Below are 22,480 nucleotides of genomic sequence, written 5' to 3' on the forward strand. Positions count from 1 at the left end.
GCATATGTGTATGGTTTGTGTATTTATACACAAGCACTCACATATATTCAAATAATAAAAAAAAAAAGTTCATTTACCTGTTACTAGCACACACCAAATCCGGTCGTTGGTACTTGCTGGCTTGTGTAGCCACTAGGTAACAAAAGCTCAACACTGCGCCTAGCATCCTGGAGCACAATCTGTTGTGTTTTGTACGTGTTTTGGAGTTTTTACGTGCTTCTGATTTTTTACGTGCTTCTGAGTTTTTACGTGTTTTGGAGTTTGTACGTGCGTTGGGGTTTGTACGTGTTTTGGAGTTTTTACGTGCTTCGGGGTTTATACGTGTTTTGTCTCTAGGGGCCACCGTAAATATACTTTTATTTATTCACGCCAATCACAGTTCAACTTTTAACTATTTAAATTTTCAGCTTTTTCCTTTTAAACATATTTAAAGTGTAACAACACAAAAAACTGCAAACCACAACACAATTAAATATAAATTAAAATATGAAAACAAAAAGAAGATGCATATTCTCTGTCATATGGGCCTGCATGAATAAACTTTCTGAATCCTTTATCATCCGCAACTGAAAATAGTTGTGGATGATTACTATACCTTTCTAATGTGATGTTGTTGTCCCTGGCTCTCTTTCTCTCTCTCTCCCCCTGTATTCCTTTGCTACTGCGTGTGTAACTACCGCCCCTCCCCCCCTTCTTCCCAGCGCAAAGCACAAGGCTCACGTGCGGAGTGAAGCGGAAAAAAAGTGCGAGAGAGAGGGTGAGAGAAAGAAAAAAAAACAAAAAACACGGCTCGCGATAAGGAGCCGGCTCGCGTCGTTCACGTCAAAGATTCGGTTCTAAGAGCCGTTTCGTTCGCGACCGACACATCACTAGCGTGCTGCCCGACTTTCATCACGCACATATTTATTATCATATGGTCCTAAGTGTGAGTGCATACACTCACAAAATGTTTAGTACATTCAGATCCCTGCAACAAGCCCAGGTCCAGTTTACTTTGGTGATTTGGACTATTCCATTTCACAGCTGTTGTTACATTTTTTCCCCTTTATCTCCTGTACAGGCCAACACAATCTATTTGTTGTTTCAGGTTGTAGTATTACACAACATTTTCGGTTCTAATAGAAAAAAAATGAGTGTTTCGTAATTCATTCAATTTATTGTCTTTATTTATAACTGGCATTATTGTTTCATTCTTTTATAGAATCTTACAGGAAAGAGGCAAAATTGTATTCCATTGTGCTTTGTTAGCTGCTTCGGTGAAAAACAAATCAACACTGAAAAAAAAAAAAAAACATATCAAAACAACATACTGGAAAACAGTTATTCATTACTTGATTGCTTCAATACAACACTTGGGCACATATATGTGGGACTTTTTGTGGCTGTTTTGATATCGCTCTCTCTCTTAACCGATCAAATCCCGCTGTGGTAGCAGCTTTAAACTCAGTATGACCCAGGTTGATAGAGGGGGCCCAGTCTGGATCACATTCCAGCATTTTGTAGGCTGGTTTTCCTACAAAACACAACAAATATTAGCCCGCAAAGCCACAGTGAACAAAGCAGCATAGCGCAACGAATCCAATTCAAATCAATATAAGACTTATTTGTAATTAATTATGTCATGATAACTTACATAATAACTACATGTGAGCGGGAGTGCTCTGAAACGTTATATATTTGGTCTTCGAATGGCTGCAATCCAGGCCATCTGTCGGCTCTTTGTTACTTCGGAAACATGGCTTGAACAATTTCTCTTCCACGACATAATCCGATAAAAACCGATCTCTTTACCTGTCGGCTTCCCGTGGCTGTCATGCGACTGGCTATTGCAGTTAATAATACAACAGCTTCTTGCCATTATTTGTGTTGCTTTTTATGGCTGTGTGACTGTTTTCATGTGAAAGCCTGCACACAAGAAACCACAAGTTCCTATTTTTTTAAGTTTAGCAGGACTTCTCACTTCTGCTTTTGTTCATGTTGGTTGTTTAAAAGGTCATGCCCTAAATGAAGTGACTGGAGATGTAGTTGAGAGGTCACCACCATGTGCAGTGTCTGTGTGGTTGCTTTCAGTAACGATTTCTGCCTTGACCAGCAGGGTTGACTTAAATCCAACAGACCCTGAAACCAGAAGAGGATCTTTCTGTCTCTTCAGATTCACTGTGATGGGAGTGATTTCAGCCCTGAATGATTACGCTGATGTTTGCACAGAGAAGATAATTTAGTGAATGTTTTGGTACATTGGTAACAGTGAAACAGTTTATTAGTAACGTGGGATCGTTTGTGTGTGGAGTATGAACTGAGATTCCTGAAGCTCTTGTCACACTGGTCACAGCTGTAGTTTCCTTCCATGTGTGTACGTTCATGCTTGTTACGATGACCTGGGCGTGAGAAGCTTTTGTCACAGTGTCTGCACTTGTATGGTTTCTCTCCTGTGTGGACACGTTTGTGTGTTTTAAGGTGACTTACAGTGTTGAAGGATGACCCACACTGATCACAGAGGTGCTTTTTAACCCCACTGTGAAGGAGTTCATGGCGTTTTAATCCAACTGATGTGGTGAAACTTCCCCCACATTCTTTGCAGTATTTCATTTTGTCTCCAGTGTGTCTACGTTGATGTGTTTTTAGGTTCCTTTTATGGCTGAAAGTTTTTCCACAAAGGTCACAACGAAACTCTTTCCCACAGTGATGACAGGGTTGAGAACTGGATCCATCTGTGTCGCTCTGCTTCTAAACAAAGACACAAAGACAGTGTAAGTCAGTCCTTCAACATTTTTATCCTGAACGTCGCCTGAAATAAAGAGCATCTCTGCAGACGTCCAATTACATTTGACTGTTTCAGTTAACACACTGAGTTTATTGGGCTACAATAACTACAATACTACCACCATAATACTACATTAATACTTATTTTATGTTACATTAAAATCTGACTTGCACTAAAGTACTACCATGCTAATATTTGCAGGGTACCAACACAGTGCTAAACTACTAACGTATCACTGCAATAATACTAATTTAATACTGCATTAATAACACTGTAACTGTGCAGTTATAACCACAAGAGAAGATTACTGAATGGTTTGGTTTTGTACTTATTTTCATTTGTGTTTTATTTTATTCCATGTATTCCTCGCAGAGGAATGAGCCGCTGTAAACAAAAGGCCCTTTATGCTGAAATAATAACAATATCATGATATACCAGGAAACTGCCTGAACATTAAATAACACCATCATATTAATTTTCAGCACTTTTAGTTTTTCATGATCGTGTAAATAAAAATCATAAATGAAATGAAAATCTGAATAATCACTCAGAGCTGCTTTTCCATGCAGTAGAATTGCCAACATGCTAACACAGTTTAATGAGCAAAGTTGTTCCAAACAGTCAGGCTAAAATGACAAGATACAAATAAAAATACATACCTCACAGTAACTGCACTTGTAGAGTCTCTTCCTGGTGTGGAACTCTTGGTGTTGTCTCAGGTAACGTGGAGCTTTAAAAGTCTTCTCACACAGGTCACATTTATAAGGTCTCTCTTCAGTGTGGGTCAACATGTGGCGTTGTAACAGTGTGTTGTTTATAAACCGTTTGCCACACTGATCACAGGTGTACGCTTTAACTCCACTGTGGATGAGTTGGTGTGTTTTTAGGGAAAGCTTCCAGGAAAAAGTCTTTCCACAGAAGTTGCAGCTGAACGGTTTCTCTCCAGTGTGGATGACCTGATGCTGTTTTAGTTTAGCCTTCCCAGTAAAACCCTTCCCACACTGGTCACAGGTGTGTTTTTTCTCTCTCTTTCTTCTGTGAGGTTTGTCGGCCTCCTGAGAGCGCTGACTTCTCGCTCCATGTTGGTCCTGCAGTGACACAGATACAAACAGAGGCAGTGAGTGAAATGCAGTCGTGGAACAAACTGAACCTTCAAACTCCCTCCATTAACACTAGTTTTAAACCTAAAGGTGGAGTGTGGCACCAAACACCTTAAAGGTCTCTTATCCCCACCTACTGGTAGTTCTAACACATTACATCCAACCTGGTGTTAAAAATAATTCATGACTATTTAAACACTCTAAAATCAGGTTTCTTATTTTTCTTACTCCCCACATTAAAAAAAATATTGCAATTTCCACTAATTACATTTTCAAAACAGTCTTTTTATTTTCGGTTGGAGGAATTTGAGGCGAGTTATTTCATCAAACATCCAATCAGTTTGAGCCTGAAAAGTAACACATGAAAGGCAATCCTGATCGTGTACTAATCATCAGGGTATGAAACATAAAAAGAGATGAAAGAGGCAAAACTGTGAGTCATAGTCAGGAGTTAAAGTGAGACGTTGTTCTTCTTTCTTTTTTGCACAGCACCTGAACAAACAGGTAATTTCAAATGCAGCGTTTCTATCAACAAACATCAGCAAACACACAAACTGTTTGTGTGCAGTTTGTCTCACAGTGTGTTGCTGGCTAAAGGTCCAGCTGCTGTACATCACAGGGAGAGAAAAGAAAGAGAGCTAACTTCACTCAGAGATGGAGAAAGATAAGACACACAGGACAGGAGAGGAAGAAGAGAGGTTAGATTTAAAGGGAAGGACTGCTCAGTGGGATTTGATCAACTGCAGATTAAAGCTTACATGTAAGTCCTCATGTGTTGAAATCAGATATTGGGTCTGTACATGTGACATTATGTTTTTTCAGATTGTGAAACTTGCTGCAAAACAATCTGAGGCAGACTAACTGTGTTATTTAAAGACTGCATGAAGATCCTCTGCAGGTTAGTGCAGGATAAACAGGTTAGTTTGCTGAACTGTGATGGATTTAAAGTAAAGAACAGTGTGTGACTGGTGCACAGTGACTGTGGTGCTCATGTCAGAGTTAGATTACATCAAGTGTAGCAGAGATTCATTTAAACTGAAGCTCATGATGCTGACATTCATTCACTGAGTTCCACCTTCATACCAACAGTATAGTGTCTAATACAGTGGCTTGCAAAAGTATTCGGCCCCCTTGAACTTTTCCACATTTTGTCACATTACAGCCACAAACATTAATCAATTTTATTGGAATTTCACGTGAAGGGCCGATACAAAGTGGTGTACACGTGAGAAGTGGAACGAAAATCATACATGATTCTAGGGCTGGGCGATATGGCCTAAAATTCATATCGCGATATAATTTGAAGCATGTGCGATAACGATATATATCACGATATATTCTTTTCTTCTGTATAACATACTTTCTACACTATAAGGCACACTTAAAATCCTTTAAATTTTCTCAAAAATCGAGAGTGTGCCTTATGTATGAATTCTTGTTGTGCTCACTGACCTTGAACCGATTTTGGCGTGTAGAAATCTGTTAAAAAATGTTTTAGTACAACTTTGGTAAGCCTGCTGATGGACTGCTTGATGGATTGTCAGAGCATTACGGCTGCTGTAGTGAGGAGTAATCTGGGTCCAAAACTCCGTCTCCCTCAGGTCCCAAAGTCAAACGAACAGTGAGAGTTAAAAACAGTCTAAATTCTTTCATCTTTAATTAAATCATCAGCGTTGCTGCTTTATCGGGTGTAACAATTAAGTTTAACATCCATGCATCCGTGAAAATAGAATTTATTAAATTTAACGGAGTTAGAAGTTAACAGGAAGTTAGCTCGCTAGTTTATACCTAAACATTTCATACCATGTTCTGACTGAGAGATTTTTGAAACTAATTCAAACGTACAGCTCTGCTACCACTTCCAACATAAGTGAAGACAGAAAACTAAACAGCAGTGGCGTTTGCAGGGTTACCGAAGTTGGACTACCTGGTATATAATGTTGTGCTACGTGATTGCTAGCGACACAGCTATGTTAGCATAACATTAGCACAGTGAAGCTGGAGGATGAACGTCAACTTTTTTTCCACTCGATAAAAGTTAACGTGAGGGATTCTGGTGGTCAGGGACAAATGCAATCGCATAGCAGGATGCTATACACGGGCCAAACTTCAGTCAGGAGAACATAATTTACAGATGATAATGGTTGTAGCCGCTGCAATACTTTCGACCAAAACAGGCGCAGCTTGATGACGTCATCAACATGCGCTATCGCGATAGAGCGATATAGTCAAAATCTCTATCGTTGGCCAAATCTATATCGTTTCTATCGTATATCGTTTATATCGCCCACCCCTACATGATTCCAAACATTTTTTACAAATAAATAACTGCAAAGTGGGGTGTGAGTAATTATTCAGCCCCCTGAGTCAATACTTTGTAGAACCACCTTTTGCTGCAATTACAGCTGTCAGTCTTTTAGGGTCTGTCTCTACCAGCTTTGCACATCTACAGACTGAAATCCTTGCCCATTCTTCTTTGCAAAACAGCTCCAGCTCAGTCAGATTAGATGGACAGCGTTTGTGAACAGCAGTTTTCAGATCTTGCCACAGATTCTCGATTGGATTTCGATCTGGACTTTGACTGGACCATTCTAACACATGGATATGTTTTGTTTTAAACCATCCCATTGTTGCCCTGGCTTTATGTTTAGGGTCATTGTCCTGCTGGAAGGTGAACCTCCGCCCCAGTCTCAAGTCTTTTGCAGACTCCAAGAGGTTTTCTTCCAAGATTGCCCTGTATTTGGCTCCATCCATCTTCCCATCAACTCTGACCAGCTTCCCTGTCCCTGCTGAAGAGAAGCACCCCCAGAGCATGATGCTTCCACCACCATATATGACAGTGGGGATGGTGTGTTCAGAGTGATGTGCAGTGTTAGTTTTCCGCCACACATAGCGTTTTGCATTTTGGCCAAAAAATTCCATTTTGGTCACATCTGACCAGAGCACCTTCTTCCACATGTTTGCTGTGTCCCCCACATGGCTTGTGGCAAACTGCAAACGGGACTTCTTATGGTTTTCTGTTAACAATGGCTTTCTTCTTGCCACTCTTCCATAAAGGCCAACTTTGTGCAGTGCACAACTAATAGTTGTCCTATGGACAGATTCCCCCACCTGAGCTGTAGATCTCTGCAGCTCGTCCAGAGTCACCATGGGCCTCTTGGCTGCATTTCTGATCAGCGCTCTCCTTGTTCGGCCTGTGAGTTTAGGTGGACGGCCTTGTCTTGGTAGGTTTACAGTTGTGCCATACTCCTTCCATTTCTGAATGATCACTTGAACAGTGCTCCGTGGGATGTTCAAGGCTTGGGAAATCTTTTTGTAGCCCAAGCCTGCTTTAAATTTCTCAATAACTTTATCCCTGACCTGTCTGGTGTGTTCTTTGGACTTCATGGTGTTGTTGCTCCCAATATTCTCTTAGACAACCTCTGAGGCCATCACAGGGCAGTTGTGGAGCTGTTTTGCAAAGAAGAATGGGCAAGGATTTCACTCTCTAGATGTGCAAAGCTGGTAGAGACATACCCTGAAAGACTGGCAGCTGTAATTGCAGCAAAAGGTGGTTCTACAAAGTATTGACTCAGGGGGCTGAATAATTACGCACACCCCACTTTTCAGTTATTTATTTGTAAAAAATGTTTGGAATCATGTATGATTTTCGTTCTGCTTCTCACGTGTACACCACTTTGTATTGGTCTGTGATGTGGAATTCCAATAAAATTGATTCATGTTTGTGGCTGTAATGTGACAAAATGTGGGAAAGTTCAAGGGGGCCGAATACTTTTGCAAGCCACTGTATAAAGACAGTGTACTGTCAGTGTAGAGGATGGAAATCAGCCAGGACAGCTCATGAAACATCTGCTGACATCTGGTTGAATTCAGTTGTGTACATCCACAGAGAGCAGCAGGTCAGCTGATCACAGCCTGTACTTTAAGAAAATCTACTGGAGCTCTCAATAGAAATTATTGTGAGCTGTGATTCTTTTCCCCACGCTGAGCCACTACAGCTGATTTTAGGGTTCCCACCTGCTCAATCCCACTTTAACCTCTTCCGTGCTCATGTTCCTGTTTAGAGGCAAAGTCACCCTCTACAATGTAGGCAACAGAAAATACACATATGTTTTATTTTCCTTGTATTTAATCTACTAATCTTATTTTGTTATTACATTAATATAGCACAAGGTTCAGTTAGCGTTGCATAAAAACATGTGGTAAAAATGTTTTTCAATGAGCTACTTTTACTTTATTACTCTGATTACATTTTAAGAGCCCGTACTCCTTTTATTTTACCTTGAGTAAAGAAGTCAAATCAGAATTTCAACTTCTTTTAAAGTATTTTTTTTAACACTAATATAAGATAACCTTTAGTAGTCCAACACCTGGGAAATTTGTTTTGTTACAGCAGAAAGTGGACAGTGCAAAGTTAAATACCAAAAATTAGAAAAACATTGGAATAAGATAAGGATAAGATACTTTACACAACTGTACACAATAGAATAGAATAAAAGAAAATACTATATACAATAGAATAAAATAGAATACAAATGCTATATACAACTGAGTATAATACAACGATGCCAGAAAGAGTATTGCACTTAGTGTTATTGCTATTGCACGTGTGTGGGTTTGTGTGTGCTCGGTCAGTTGAAGTCTTTGTTGTGGAGTCTGACAGCAGTGGGGAGGAAAGACCTGCGAAATCTCTCCATCCCACATCGTTGGTGCCGCAGTCTCCCACTGAAGGAGCTGCTCAGTGCTGTCAAGAGTCTCCTGTATGGGGTGGGAGATGTTGTCCAACAGGGATGATAGCTTAGCCACCATTCTCCTGTCACTCACCACCACTACTGGGTCCAGAGGGCATCCTAGAACAGAGCTGGCCCTTTCCTGTAGAGGGTGTCTGAATTATGAGTCCAGTCCAGTTTATTGTTCAGATGAACACCAAGGTACCTGTAGCTGTCCAAAGTCTCAATGTCTATGCCTTGAATGTTTAGTGGTTGCAGTGGGGGATGTTTGTGCCTGCGGAAGTCTACCACCAGCTCCTTGGTTTTACTGGCATTGATCTGGAGGTAGTTCTGCTGGCACCAGTTCACAAAACCATGGGTCAGTTCTCTGTACTCCTTTTTGTCCCCATGAGTGATGAGGCCGACTATTGCAGAGCAATCAATAGAGTATCTGTACTTAAGTATAGAGTAAATGTACTTTTAACTCCTCTGATAATTTCTATAATATTATTTATATCAGTGAAGAGCAGCTTGAATCTACAAATTATAATAAAGAGCTTCATTATAATTGCCCACTCTACAGAGCTCAGCTGACAGCTTCTGTTTAATATTATGTGACAGTTCTGTCTGATATCGGGCTGCTGTTGTGGTGCTTTGAACGTGTATTTTTTGGGGTGATGAAATTTTTTTTATGTCTATTTGATTATTAATAATTTTGATGAATAAACCTTCCTTATTTAAATATGTGCTGTGGTCTTTCTTTGCTTCTGACTTCTTGATGTTTGTAAACATAATAGTCTAAAAAAAAAAACAACATAATATACAATACAGTCATATAACAGGTTGGGAGTATGAGAGTTTTAGACGTGACTGATTATTTGGTGAAACTGTGATATTTTCCTCACCTTCTGTGTTGAGCTCATTGTTTCCTCTGTAGTGACTCAGCTGAGTCCAGATGGCTGAAAATGTTCCTCTGCTGCTCCGTCAGACTCTTCTCCTCCTGCTGATCAGCTGGGACACAAAACAGATCTTTGTTAGGCTCCACACTGCACTGAAGAGTCAAAGTGTCTCATATGTTCATCTGACAACACAAAGTACAAATTTCACTCTGATTGCTTGTAGAAATCTTGTGAGACGTGTTGTGCTGCAAAGTGAGGTAACTCTCTCACTCACTCATACTTCAGGAGGAACTTTGTGACATTGGCTCTAATATTCTAAGCAGCCCTTTACTATGACAGGGCCAGAAAGTCATATTTGAAGGTTTGGGAGAAGGACCATGTTAAAGGTGGATTGGGGTTTATACACTTTGTTATGATACAGGTAAGGCTGTAAGAGCCTGAGAAGGTGTCCTGAATGAACCTCTAAAACCAGTTTTCAGCTAACGACTCTGCTTCAGTCTGGAAAACAGCAACTACAAGTTTAAAGACTCCATCAACAATTCACACCCAGCCAACAGCCTGAACAGCTCCTCCTGTGGTTTCCACAAACAGGGACAGACCTGTTAGTCCCCCACCCCACACTTTCAACTCCTTCAGCCCCCCAGTCCCACCACCTCCACCATTTCCCGAAGTTTTATTCTGTTCATCTGGACGTAGTGTTTTCAGTGGGAGAAACATTTCGTCACTCATCCAAGTGACTTCTTTAGTCTCAGGTGACTGCAGAGGTTTTTTTGCCAGTACAACAGCAAAACTGCTTAGAGAGATTGGGATTAGAGGTCAGGGGCAACAGCAGGCTATAAGAGAATTAGCTAACACTGCTAAGAGGACCAGTCACTGGCTATGGCTAAAAATGGCTGACATCACTTGGGCAGCTAAGGCAGTCAGCTAACCGCGAGATACACGCCCAGGATGGATCAACCATTGGTGGGCCTGCCTCAACAGCGGGCGTCAAAAGGGTAAAACATAAGATTAGAAATTTTGCTGGTTGACTGATACAGCTGTCTCAGGGCCTCCTGGGGACTGTACAGCCGAACTTCTCACCCTATCTCTAAGGGAGAGGCCAGCCACCCATTGGAGGAAACCAATTTCCGCCGCTTGTATTTGCGATCTCGTTCTTTCGGTCACTACCCACAGCTCGAGAGCATAGGTGAGGGTAGGGGCGTAGATCGACTGGTAAATTGAGAGCTTCACTTTTACACTCAGCTCCCTCTTCACCACAACAGACCGGTACAGAGTCCACATCACTGCAGCAGCTGCACCAATCCATCTGTCAACATCCCATCACTCATGAAAAAGGCTCGGAGATACTTAAACTCCTCCACTTGGGGCAGGGTCTCGTCCCTGACCCAGAGTGGGAATCAATCCTTTGATTTTCTGAAAAAAGGAAAAATCGACAGTGCCCCTTATAATCAGGGGCACCTTATGTATGAATTCTGATTGTGCTTACTGACCTCAAACCGATTTTACTTGGCACACGGGGCTCAAAAATGTTTTAGTACAACTTTGGTAAGTTACGAAGCCGCACCGCTTGATGGATTGTTGCAGCATTACGACTGTCGTAGTCTGGAGCCTCGCAGAGTAATACGTACTGTGTTTCAAAATAATATACACACACAGTACGGTAATAACCTTTTTACATTTTATGCATATTATACATGGTTATGCTCAGGATATGTCGGCCAATTTCCACTAGAGATACCTTTTGGTTAAACTGTCAGCAAGGAATTTGCATTTGAACTGTTAAATATTTATATAACTATAATGCACATAAATCGTGATAAATATTTTTGGCCATATTGCCCTGCCCTAGTAAGCATTATTTCTCAGTTGCAGTGAGTGGATAGAAGAAAATAAACAGCAGAAAACCAAACAGAAGAAAGAAGAAGAGAAATAACAATTTAACATAAACCAGTGACACTCCGGGGCCTGATCAACCTTGGCAGGGTCTCCTTGGATGAGGGCGTCTAGTGAGAATGGCTGAAACACCCGTCATTACTGACGATGTGTCCCAAATTTAATGTGATAATTTAGATCAGATCTCTAACCCCTGAACTCAACCAAGGAAGAACAAATGCCAGATTAGCTTGGGTAAAAGACCAAAAGTTGAGGCACACAATGATGTGTGCCGCTGGTAGTTTCTGTGCTGCCTTTCCTCATAACAGCCGTCCCTCAAGATTTTCTCCATTTAAAGCAATGCAATATCAGGGATTATAACATCGAGTCCCTTTACTGAATCAATTCAGTCTCAGAGAACTGTGATGAGCGTCGTTCCTTCTGCTCGAACCCCAGCCACTCTCAGTTAGCTCACTTGTAGCACTGCTCTTTATTGAGGTTACATGAATATGCATAGAATCATTAACATATGACATCTTGTGAACAAAGAGCACCTTGTCTGTGTGTACGTATACGCATGCGTCTGGGGGGGTCAAAACGTGACCCTGTGAAGACTCTACAGACCTCTTGTTACCAAGAGTCCAGCGGTCCACCTAAACAAAAGGCACTTACACTTAAATAGATACAGAGTAGGTGTCCTCCCATAGTATAAATCAGTAAGAGAAGGTACGAGCTCTATCATGACCTTGGGATGTGTGTGTATGCCGTATGCTAGACTGCTAAGGATCAGACCTCTATCATTATGCAATTGATTATAAAGCTAAGCATATGTGGTAAATGGACTGATTCTTATATAGTCCTTTTCTACTCTCACAGAGTACTCAAAGCGCTCTATACAACATGCCTCATTCACCCAATCACACCCATTCTCACAAGCACTTTTTCACATGCAGACTGGAGGAGCCAGGAATTGAACCACCAACCTTCCAATCAGTAGGTGACCAGCTCTACCTCCTGAGCTACAGCCACCCCATATATGAGTAAATATTTCTAAGCATAAATGACAATCAACAATATAAACCTGACACACTGAAGGAACAATTCGCTGGGAGGTCAGTTCCTTGATAATTAATATACAAATTCTCATGACCATTGATCAACAACCACTGATCAAAGCTCATTGATCAAATGCTGTTATTGTAGCGATTCCCCAACTCTCTGTGGAAGGTACTCATGGCCATTGATCAGCAGTCTTTGATTAATGAGCTTTGATCAGTGGTTTCAGTGCTTTCCTTCCTGGCTTTGACTGCAGCTGTGTTTGACACAGGAAGACATTATTACATTCTTCACGATTATACTTTATTCTTTTTGGGGGAAGAGCAGCTTTAAACCTTCAAATGATTCAAGTCAACCCAACAAATCAATCTGAACGATCACAGGTGGGAAAAACTTCTGTAGATAAAATGAAATAAAACCCAACATTCAATCCACAACATGATTGAAAACATTTTTCTCCCAAATCACCAAGAGCTGCACATTAACCACCACAATATATTTTTATTCTCTGTGCTTTCAAATATGAACACTGTTTACTTTCATCTCTGTTTCATTAGTTTTTGTTAACATCTTCCTGTGCATCACTTTACAGCAGCCAGACTCATTAAAATGAGACTTTGTAGGAGTTCACTTCCTCTCATGTGTTCATCCACAGCAGCTGGACAATAAAGTTTATTGTGACCCTGATACTGCAGCAGATCGCTCTCATCCATTTCCTGTTATCACTTCAAATAGAAATGAGGCTGTAGAGGTTTGGTGCAGGCAGAAAAACAGCTGCAGGGACAATGAAAAGACTTTTCTGCTCCAACTTCTCCCAGCATGCTGAGCTAATGATTAGTTGGTGTTTTTCTCCAAACACTCTCTCACTCTTCTCTCAACGTGTTCACAATAAACTGTGAACAGACACCGAGGAGAGCAGCAGAAGACCTCATTCAGGAGCTAAACTCAACATGAACTGAACTCACAGTAAAGTTAGCTCGGTGCTTACCTTTAGATGATCCCACAAACCGAGAGAAACTCCGTGATCAAGCTGGAACTCTTTCCAAACACAGGAAACAGATCAGGGAGCAGAGACCCACGTGGTTCACGCTGATCTCAGCTACGATCCAGGAGACAAGGGTGGGCAGATCGATGCAGATATCGATCCAAACGTTGGTAGTGGTTTATGATCGATACTTTAGTTTGTTTTCTCCTCTAAGTTCATTAGTTTATTCGCTTTTGATGAAAAAGTAGCTCTGTCTGTGCAAACTGTGTACGACATATCACCACGGAGCATGCTTCTTCTTCTTTATATTGTTGGCAAATAACAAAATGGTGCATTACCGCCACCAACTGGTATGGAGATTGAACTGGAACGTCGACCAGCAACAATTTACTCTCTTTTAAAAACTGGAATAAGGCCTGATCACTTTCACTTCTTGAGTCTTTTTGCAGTAAATCAATGAGATTCAGTTTCATTTTTATGCTACTTTTATGCTACTGCTACGTGTAATATATCATGTTCTATAGTTTCCTCTTCTCCACAGGAATCACATTTCCATGTATTATATTTCCCTGTCATGAATAGTGTAGAGTTCAAACCAGTATATCCAAATCTTATTCTAGATATGACCACCTCCTCTCTCTTCCTCTCCTTCTTGTGCTTCTCATTTCTCCTCCTCTCATCTGAATCATGTACAACCATCGTCCCTGTAAAATGACCACTCTGTAGTTTTCTTATGATGCTGCTTTATTGAACGATATCTGGCATGGGTTATAACAGCACAACAAAGGTTGCATCAGCTAGGAGTAGAACTGCACACAGACAGCCCTGCCGCAAAGCATGTCAGGGTGGCATAAAACCGCAATGCCCACCCGCTCAACACAGGCAACCCAGTATATGACAGTCCCCTCCTTTCTTACTCCCACTGTTTTTGCCATCTGTTCTTCATTTCTTGCCATATGATACTCTTTGTTTCTGTCTGACAGAAGTTAATAGCCAGGTCAACTACCCCATGTGTTGTGGCTTCCTTCGCAGCTCTCTCTGTTACGCTCTTTGTCTAGGCGTGTATTGAACGCAACAAGAAACTGGCCCACTCCACCAAAGTAAGAACACAAACAGTAGTATCTTTTTAAAGTGCTAAGCAGCCATTTATTTGCTTCAGCAGTGAGCAGTGCCAAAAATAACAAACAAAACTCCCTAATGGTCCCTACGCTTTCCTACACAAAATGAAAACCAAACAAAAGACAATTCACTTACTTAACTCTCTAAATGAAAAACAGGAGAAAACTTAATCAACAAAAATGGCTTCTCACGCCTACTAGACTGCTGCAGTGAAGAATATACACAAGGTGAACAAAATACACAATTGCTACTTTACAAATCTATTTACAGCTATTTACAAAATTAAGATACTAGCACCAGACACACACACGGTTATACTTGCAAATTACTGGGCACAGACACTATCAAAATAACAAATCAAAAACACATGCTATTTGTTGGATGGTGGAGGCTAGTAGAGAGGGGGCCAGGTGGCTGTCATCTGGTAGTTAAATACTGGAGGTGATTAGCCAATTATCCAATCCAAGGACAGGAAGAGACTCCACCCAACTACTCAGCAGGCACGCCCAGGTGTCCACCTCCTCAAAGAGAAAGGGGAAAAAACCCACAGCCATCCTCTGGGGGGAGGAGTCACGAATAAAACAAAACACTGACAACATTGGATCATAACAATCATAAATTGTCGTTTAATTTGCTCTGACTCCATAATGAGCTGGAATCCATAAAAAGGCAACTGTAAGTACCATCATGTGTATCTTGTAAAATGTTTGCTGAACCTCTGTTAGTACATCTGCTCTACTTTCTGTGTGGTGTTATGAAACAGTTTCACCCTGGTTCTTCTTTAGTCCTCGAGGCATCCAGAGACAGCACCGGACTCAGTAGTCATTTCACAAAACCTTTGTTCATCTTCAGTTAAGCATGCATCTTCTAGAAGGGGCGATGTGCAAGGCCGGTGTCCCTCTGCAGATCTTCCACTCCTTTGTTTGTTACAGTCAGCTTTATAGAAGTGACCCCATCAGAAAACCCCCATGGTGTGCTGCAAACTCTGTGTCTGTGTGTGTATGCACGAGCACGTGAGTGCCTGTGTGTGCACGTACCTGTGTGTATGTGTGGGTGCAAGTGAGTGAGTGTGCGTGTAGGTGTGGGTGTGTCGTAACAGTCGAAGCACTGTGTGTGTGTCTGTATCTGTGACTTCCTGCCGGTCATAAAAGTAATCTCCTCACCCAAGCTACACCAAATTCCTTTAGACAACACACAAAACAGAGTTAACATATTACAAACACTGAGACCCCCACTCTTCATCCACTGGGCCATTGGCCTCTTGTTGTCTTACATTTACAGATAAGGTCGAGAGTCTCCTGCAAACCTACTTCTAAGTTTATAACACTTACGACCGTTTATTAGATTCAGGTTAAAGCATCAGCATCCGCATCCCCCACTGTAGCTTCCAGTCTCCTTTTATGACAGGCAAACCCCCAGTGTCAATAAATTCCTTTCCCTCTACAAAATTACACACATCCTCAGGCCTATAGCTAAGCCAAACTAAAACACACAGACAAATCCTTCCATATTGCTCTGATCTACTGGTGGACACTCTCATCTAAGCAAATTTAACACATTATATTGTAATAATTGTTTTCTTGTACTCACAGTGGCTACACTGTAAACTGTCCATCATTGATCCTTTTCAGCAACCACAAATGCTACCCCGGTTTGACTGGCTGTATTCTTTCATGCATCTGTGTATATTTGTACATAATTACTGATCAATGTAAGTCTGTACTTCATGTGAGTTTAAATTAAATGCCCTATCCCCGTTCTTCTTTTCGTGTAATGTGAAATCTACTGTGGCATCAGCAGATTTGGCTCCAGCAGATCTCAGGAACAACATCGGAGATCTCTGCCCAAGGAGCACAGTCCTAGGAACAGCTAGGATGTGCAGGACCCTCAAGCTCCCAGGCCTCTGGTAGAGGACCTGAGATTGAAGGATAGACCACCCGCAGGAGCAAGAGGGGAATTTATAACGTTTTTGTTTGGTTCGGTTTTTAACATTTTTGATTATTTGATAAGTTCAAATGATCCACACTCCAAGCCAGATGGTTGGTGACAGCAAAGCACCACATCCTTGTTTGCCAAACACCAAAAAAGATGATGATGGAGAAAAAAGGAGGTGGAGCAAAGTGAGCTGCTCCAGGAGAGGAGGGCTGTGTCCAAATTCAGGGGAAGGATGCTTCAATGCAGTATTTGTAGGCAATTATGTCACAGCGACGTGATGAAGGCTTTCCAAATTCATCCTCAACATGTGGCAACAAATGCGTCCTACTTTTCCCCAGATTTGAAAGATGGGTCGGGTGTATCCTTTGTGGCCCACCACATCCCAGGATTCATTTCCAGTCATACAGGAGAATTTTTAGTACACTTTTAAATGCAATTATATGAAAATCTGGTGGTACTAATATACATTTTTGTAGTGTTTGTGTTGTTAGGGTTTGGGCATCTGCATATGTTTATCTTTAAATTAATGTAATCTTTGTAAAAAGTGCCAAAAAACTAGCTTGTATGGTGTGTCTTGTGGTTTTTCATGTATTCCCGCTTACATATGTCGTTGATTTTATTTCCAGATTATCATAAACAGAATTCCAATGAGTTATAGTGATATTGTTGCCGGATGCAGATGAAGTTCTTTTAGACTGTGCCATGTGTTGTGTTGTGTGTCACGTCACATGTGTATTCATACCTCCAGTGTAAGTTGAACCTCAGTATTTGTCCAGCTCCTCCATATTTCTGTTGACCAACACTTTGGCTTGTTCCGGTGTTACATTGTTACATTTGTCACTGTCATTTTTTCGGTTTAGAGGGTGGCAAACCTCAATGTTGTTATAATCCACTTCCACACCTTTGGACCGTAGAAAGCGGTCCAAAAGCACCGAAAACTATGAAAAAACTAGTTCAAAATTGGCTCAAGAAGCAGTGCGTGAGTCAGTTCAACCGGAAGTCTGAGTTGAAGCACGTTTAAGCTTGATCAGCTGTTGTTAGAATTTATTTAACATTAATTTCTAGTATCAGATGATGTTTGCTGGAGCCACAGCTGTAAAGCTGCTGGTCATGATGTCGGTTTGGTTATCTGGTGAGAGGGAAACATGAAGATGAAACCAGGAGATGTCCTTACTGAATCATCAGAGCTGAACAGGTGATGGAGAAACAGGTTTACCTTTTAGGTGACATGAATGAGTTGAAGGGACGTTATGAACTGTTTCTGAGAGACAAATAACACCAGGATCTGTTTCTAAGTAGCTGACAGCTGGTAACAGCTTTGTAAGAGGGGCACAAAGAAATACTTTTCTTTCTTATTCTCATTTAAAATGTCTAACTTTAATAAATAATTATCTTACAACCAAAGTTTTTATCTGATGTAAAATGTATAGAAATCATACATATACCAACAAGACAGTGTACATCACTGTCACAACAGCGTTTGTTTTCATTCAAAGGCTTTATGGCTTTTCCTCAAGTTCGCATAGATACATTAGTTGTGGCGCTTCTTAATGACGGTATCTTAGCTAACAACCCCAACTTATTCAGCTTGTAATTGGCTAAAAATAACTTAGTCAACCAGTGAGAGGGACGTTGCTAGCTGGCAGTTTTATCAGTCGATGTTGAAATTTCCACATTCAGACACTTCAAATGCTTCAGGAGCTTTCAGCTCAGTGCAGCATCAGCACCACAGAAATACACGGATACATCCGTAGACTCGAGACAGAATTCACAATGCGTTTTCGGAACTTTCAGGTGTATGGACCAATGTTTTCTTTTCTGATCAAACCACAAAGCTTTAATGAGCAGCTGTGTTTGTCTCACATTAACTGCCTGAACACAGAGGACATTGAAATGCAGCTGATTGAAATGAAAAGCTCGACTCTGTGGGGGTCAAAGTTTGCAGAACTACAGACGCAGCTGGAATCCACAGCTGTGCGTGTTCATGGAGCTTGCATGTTCACCTGCTGGACATCACTACCTGACAAGTTTCACTGTCTTCAGAACATTGCAGAGGCCTTATTGACAGTATTTGGCTCTACATATCTGTGTGAGCAGATTTTCTCTCACATGAAGAGTGTTCTCAGTTAGCCGTCTGAATGCTGGACACTGGGAGACCTGTGTCTCTGAGTGGGAGACCAGAGATCACATTAACATGTGTGTCTCTGTATTAATAAACATGCCATATTGGCCCAGTTTATTTTTCTTATCATTGTTGTGAGGAGACCTTAAATAGCATTTTCTGTTGTACAGTTCATTTGCTGTTATGGATAAAAAGTGTCTTTTTTTTTTTTCAAATTAGCTGATAACTATTCGCCAACATCTGCAAACAAATATAATGGTCTAACTTGTTCTTTATAGTGTGTAATTGTTAATACAGAGCATTATTAAATTAATTGCTAATGCAATCATATGGCACATTGACCACTGAGGAAATTTTAGATGGCACTCATCATCAGAAAGGTTGCCGACCCCTGGTCTAAGGTAACACCACAAGCAGCCATGTGTTTCCACACAGCTGCAAATCCTCTTCTGTCCACGTCCTGACCTTGTCTCGTGTCTGCCCCTCCTCTGTGAGAGACAGAAAAGAAAAACATCTCTCTTCTAGCTTTGATTATTTAATATTATCCTACTGCTAGTTCAGGACATGTTGTTCAGACTGCCTGACCCTGAGTCTACTCTACCCATTATCATGTGTATGTGTAAGCATGCTGCAAAAAACCCTCTGCACTCTACGTCATCCTGCAATATATCAATACAGACAGTAACGCTGAATGAAGCTCTTAACTCTCAAAATACGGAGCGACGACTCAGTTATGAGCACATTTGCATTGTGTATACAACAAAACAGCTTTATTTAATAATTTAAATAAAAATCAAAAAAAAAATTTCCCCACCCTAACAGCCACCATACATCAAACACTTCTGATGTATTTTCTTTTCTTAAAGCAGAGTGATAGATCTGTATTTTTTATCTATACAGTTTACTGTTATCATTTACTGTCCCCACATCAGTGATGCTATTGGGGAAAACAAAACAAATCGATCACATTTAGCCCTGAAAGAATAGGTTCATTCTCTAGATGCTCAAGCAAAGTGTAATGACCCCAAAATCCTATTTAGGGTGTCAGATAATGTGTCAGGACTAATTAGATATGTCAAAGGAGCTACTGTTTAACAAACAGTTGTTGATATATTTACTGTGGTATTTAGGATCTAATGCACAGCCCACAAAGCAGTCTACCTGTCATGCAGAGCGTGCACAAGTCATTGTTAGTCAAATAGCTGCTAACTTTGCGTATTATATTTACACTAGTCACTTTTAATCACATCAGGACTAGAAAAAGCTTGAAACCAAGCAATTTATTACACATTTCCTGTGTTTGTGATACTTGGAGAATCATGTAAATTCATATAATTTGTGAAACAATTAAAAAGTCACACCAATGACCACCTTAACTAAAAAACACACTGAACTTCTTTAGGTAAAACTGCCTGACTGTTTTATCAGGTGTTGTCTGCATTCCATCACTGATCCCTCATCAGTGACACAGAGCCTCACTCTGCGCGTCACTAAGTTGAAGCTTGGCACACTCTTGTTGGAGGAGGGCGCTTTTTCACCCCTCACTCTCTCGTTCCAACGCAGCTGTGGGTTGAAAGGGCAGAGCACGTCATACACCCTTGTTGTCTTCCTCAGCGTCTTAACGCAGGGATCTTTCTTAACCTTTGTGGTTATTGCTGTGGCTCTAGAACAGGGGTCGGCAACCTTTCTGATGGCGAGTGCCATTTAAAATTTCCTCAGAGGTCAGTGTGCCATATGATTGCATTAGCAATAAATTTAATAACGCTCTATATTAACAGGTACACACTATATAGAACCACTTTATAGAATTATATTTGTTCGCAGATGTTGGCAGCTATCAGCAAATAGTTACCAGATATTTCAAAACAAAAAAAAGACACTTTTTGTCCATAACAAGAACTCCATGACAGCAAATGAACTGTACAACAGAAAATGCAAATGCTATTTATGGTCTCCTCACAACAATGATAAGTAAAATAAACTGGGCCAATATGGCATGTTTGTTAATACAGAGATACACATGTTAATGTGATTTCTGGTCTCCCACTCAGAGACACAGGTCTCCGAGCGGCTAAGCGAGGACACTCTTCATGTGAGAGAAAATCTGCTCACACAGATATGTAGAGCCAAGTACTGTCAATAAGGCCTCTGCAATGTTCTGAAGACAGTTAAACTTGTCAGGTAGTGATGTCCAGCAGATGAACATGCAGCTCCATGAACACGCACAGCTGTGGATTCCAGCTGCTTCGATGTTGCATTAACTGGCATTAACTCAGCCAGTTAATGTGAGACAAACACAGCTGCTCATTAAAGATTTCTGGTTTGATCAGAAAATTAAACATTGGTCCATACACCTGAAAGTCCCAAAAATGCATTGGGAATTCTGTCTCAAGTCTACGGATGTATCCGTGTATCTCCGTGGTGCTGATGCTGTGCTGAGCAGACAGCTCCTGAAGCATTAGAAGTGTCGGAATGTGGAAAGCTAACAACGTCCCCCCTCAAACAAGAGAGACCGGACTTGCGCCAGAAAAGCCGATCAGCTGATAATTGATCAGTTTCATGATTGAAGTAGCAACAGGAGGGGGAGAGAATGAGAGAAGAAGATGCAGCTGTGCAGCGTAACGACAGATTAACTCCAGCTTTGTGTCTTTTTCCATTGTAGCTGAAGTACGGGACAAACTGCGATCCTTTTAAGCTCAATATGAAACGCATAATATTTTCTCTGAATACGAGACGATTCCGTCTTTTTACGGGACGGTTGGCAACTCTACTAACCTTGTGAATTAAATAAAGTTCGCTACAACATTGCTGATGAAAACGTCATGCTAGCTAGTACGCAGTACGACTTATTGTAGCCGACTGTAAAAAGTCAACACAACGAAAATAAACTCCACCTAAACTTGGTTTATATCTGACTCAGACTGCAGGTCATAACTTCTTAACTGAAGTTCAGTTCACCTGACACTCGGACCGGTGCTGCCTCGGGTCTCTGCTCCTCCTGCCTCCCCTTTCCCTCATCCACCTGCTGGCCTCCACCACTTGCTAATGCTACTGAATCAGTGGAAGCTACGCCACAGCCACCACCAAACAACTGAGTTATTTTTACACACCGGCCAGCATCTGGCCAATCCACCACCTTTCATTGTTTATACCGCTACAAAAAAAAAAAATCATCGGCCCACCGAGCGTGCCATCAGTTAACCCTTCGCGTGCCAGCTGTGGCACGCGTGCCAAGGGTTGCCGACCCCTGCTCTAGAATCTTCTTCTGATGAGTAGCAGGAGAATCTTACAGAAGACTGGCCAAAGAGCATGTTTCCCATATATTGTTTTAGAAAGAAAGTTTTGGATAACAAATGGAGTTTCAGCTGTGCAAAATGTTTATTCAGTAAACTGAATGGAGGAAAACCCAGCCAACAACAGATGGCAGACCTGCCAGAGAAAAGAGTGGTTCCAGATCTACAACTGTTCAGAAACGTTGGTGTAGATTATTTTGGCCCACTTGTTGTGAAAAGAGGGCGCAGTGTTGTAAAACGGTATGTAGTAGCGTTCACTTGCATAACAAGCAGAGCCGTGCACCTCAAAGGGGATTACTTTTTAGATACTGACTCATGTATTAACGCACTATCACAAAGCTATCACAGGACACAAATGACCTCCAAGCATTAACACCGAACCGCTTCCTCGTCATGAAGTGAAAACCAGCTCTCCCTCCAGGACTTTTTGACAAAAAAGATTTTTACCCCAGAAGAAACCAATCCAATACATTTCAGACTTCTTTAGAAATTTTAGATTCGAGAATATTTACCATCGCTAAAAGAACGACAGAAATGGATAAAAAGGAAACATTTGTTTTTTGTCTTTCAACCTTTTGTCTCAAATATTAAACAGCAGACTGCATCTTTATGGGATTGTCCAAAAT

General features: G+C 41.1%; 1 protein-coding gene across 2 annotated transcripts; it reads right to left on the reverse strand.

Annotated features, from left to right (window-relative positions):
• Nucleotides 1-1,244: 1,244 nt before the first annotated feature.
• LOC135933576 (zinc finger protein 14-like) lies at nt 1,245-13,634 on the reverse strand. Of its 2 annotated transcripts, XM_065471681.1 has the most exons (5): nt 13,389-13,634; nt 9,479-9,584; nt 3,424-3,852; nt 1,634-2,727; nt 1,245-1,513 (listed from the first exon to the last, which is right to left on the reverse strand). In XM_065471681.1, the coding sequence occupies exons 2-4, from the start codon at nt 9,494-9,496 to the stop codon at nt 2,155-2,157; spliced, it is 1,020 nt and encodes a 339-aa protein (XP_065327753.1). In that variant the 5' UTR covers nt 9,497-9,584; nt 13,389-13,634; the 3' UTR covers nt 1,245-1,513; nt 1,634-2,154. The 2 variants fall into 2 exon arrangements, with proteins under 2 accessions (XP_065327753.1, XP_065327754.1); XM_065471682.1 differs by lacking the exon at nt 13,389-13,634 and having other exon boundaries at nt 9,479-9,727.
• Nucleotides 13,635-22,480: the final 8,846 nt, after the last annotated feature.

The sequence above is a fragment of the Pelmatolapia mariae genome, linkage group LG9 (genome assembly GCF_036321145.2).
Source record: "Pelmatolapia mariae isolate MD_Pm_ZW linkage group LG9, Pm_UMD_F_2, whole genome shotgun sequence".
Classification (NCBI taxonomy): Eukaryota; Metazoa; Chordata; class Actinopteri; order Cichliformes; family Cichlidae; genus Pelmatolapia; species Pelmatolapia mariae.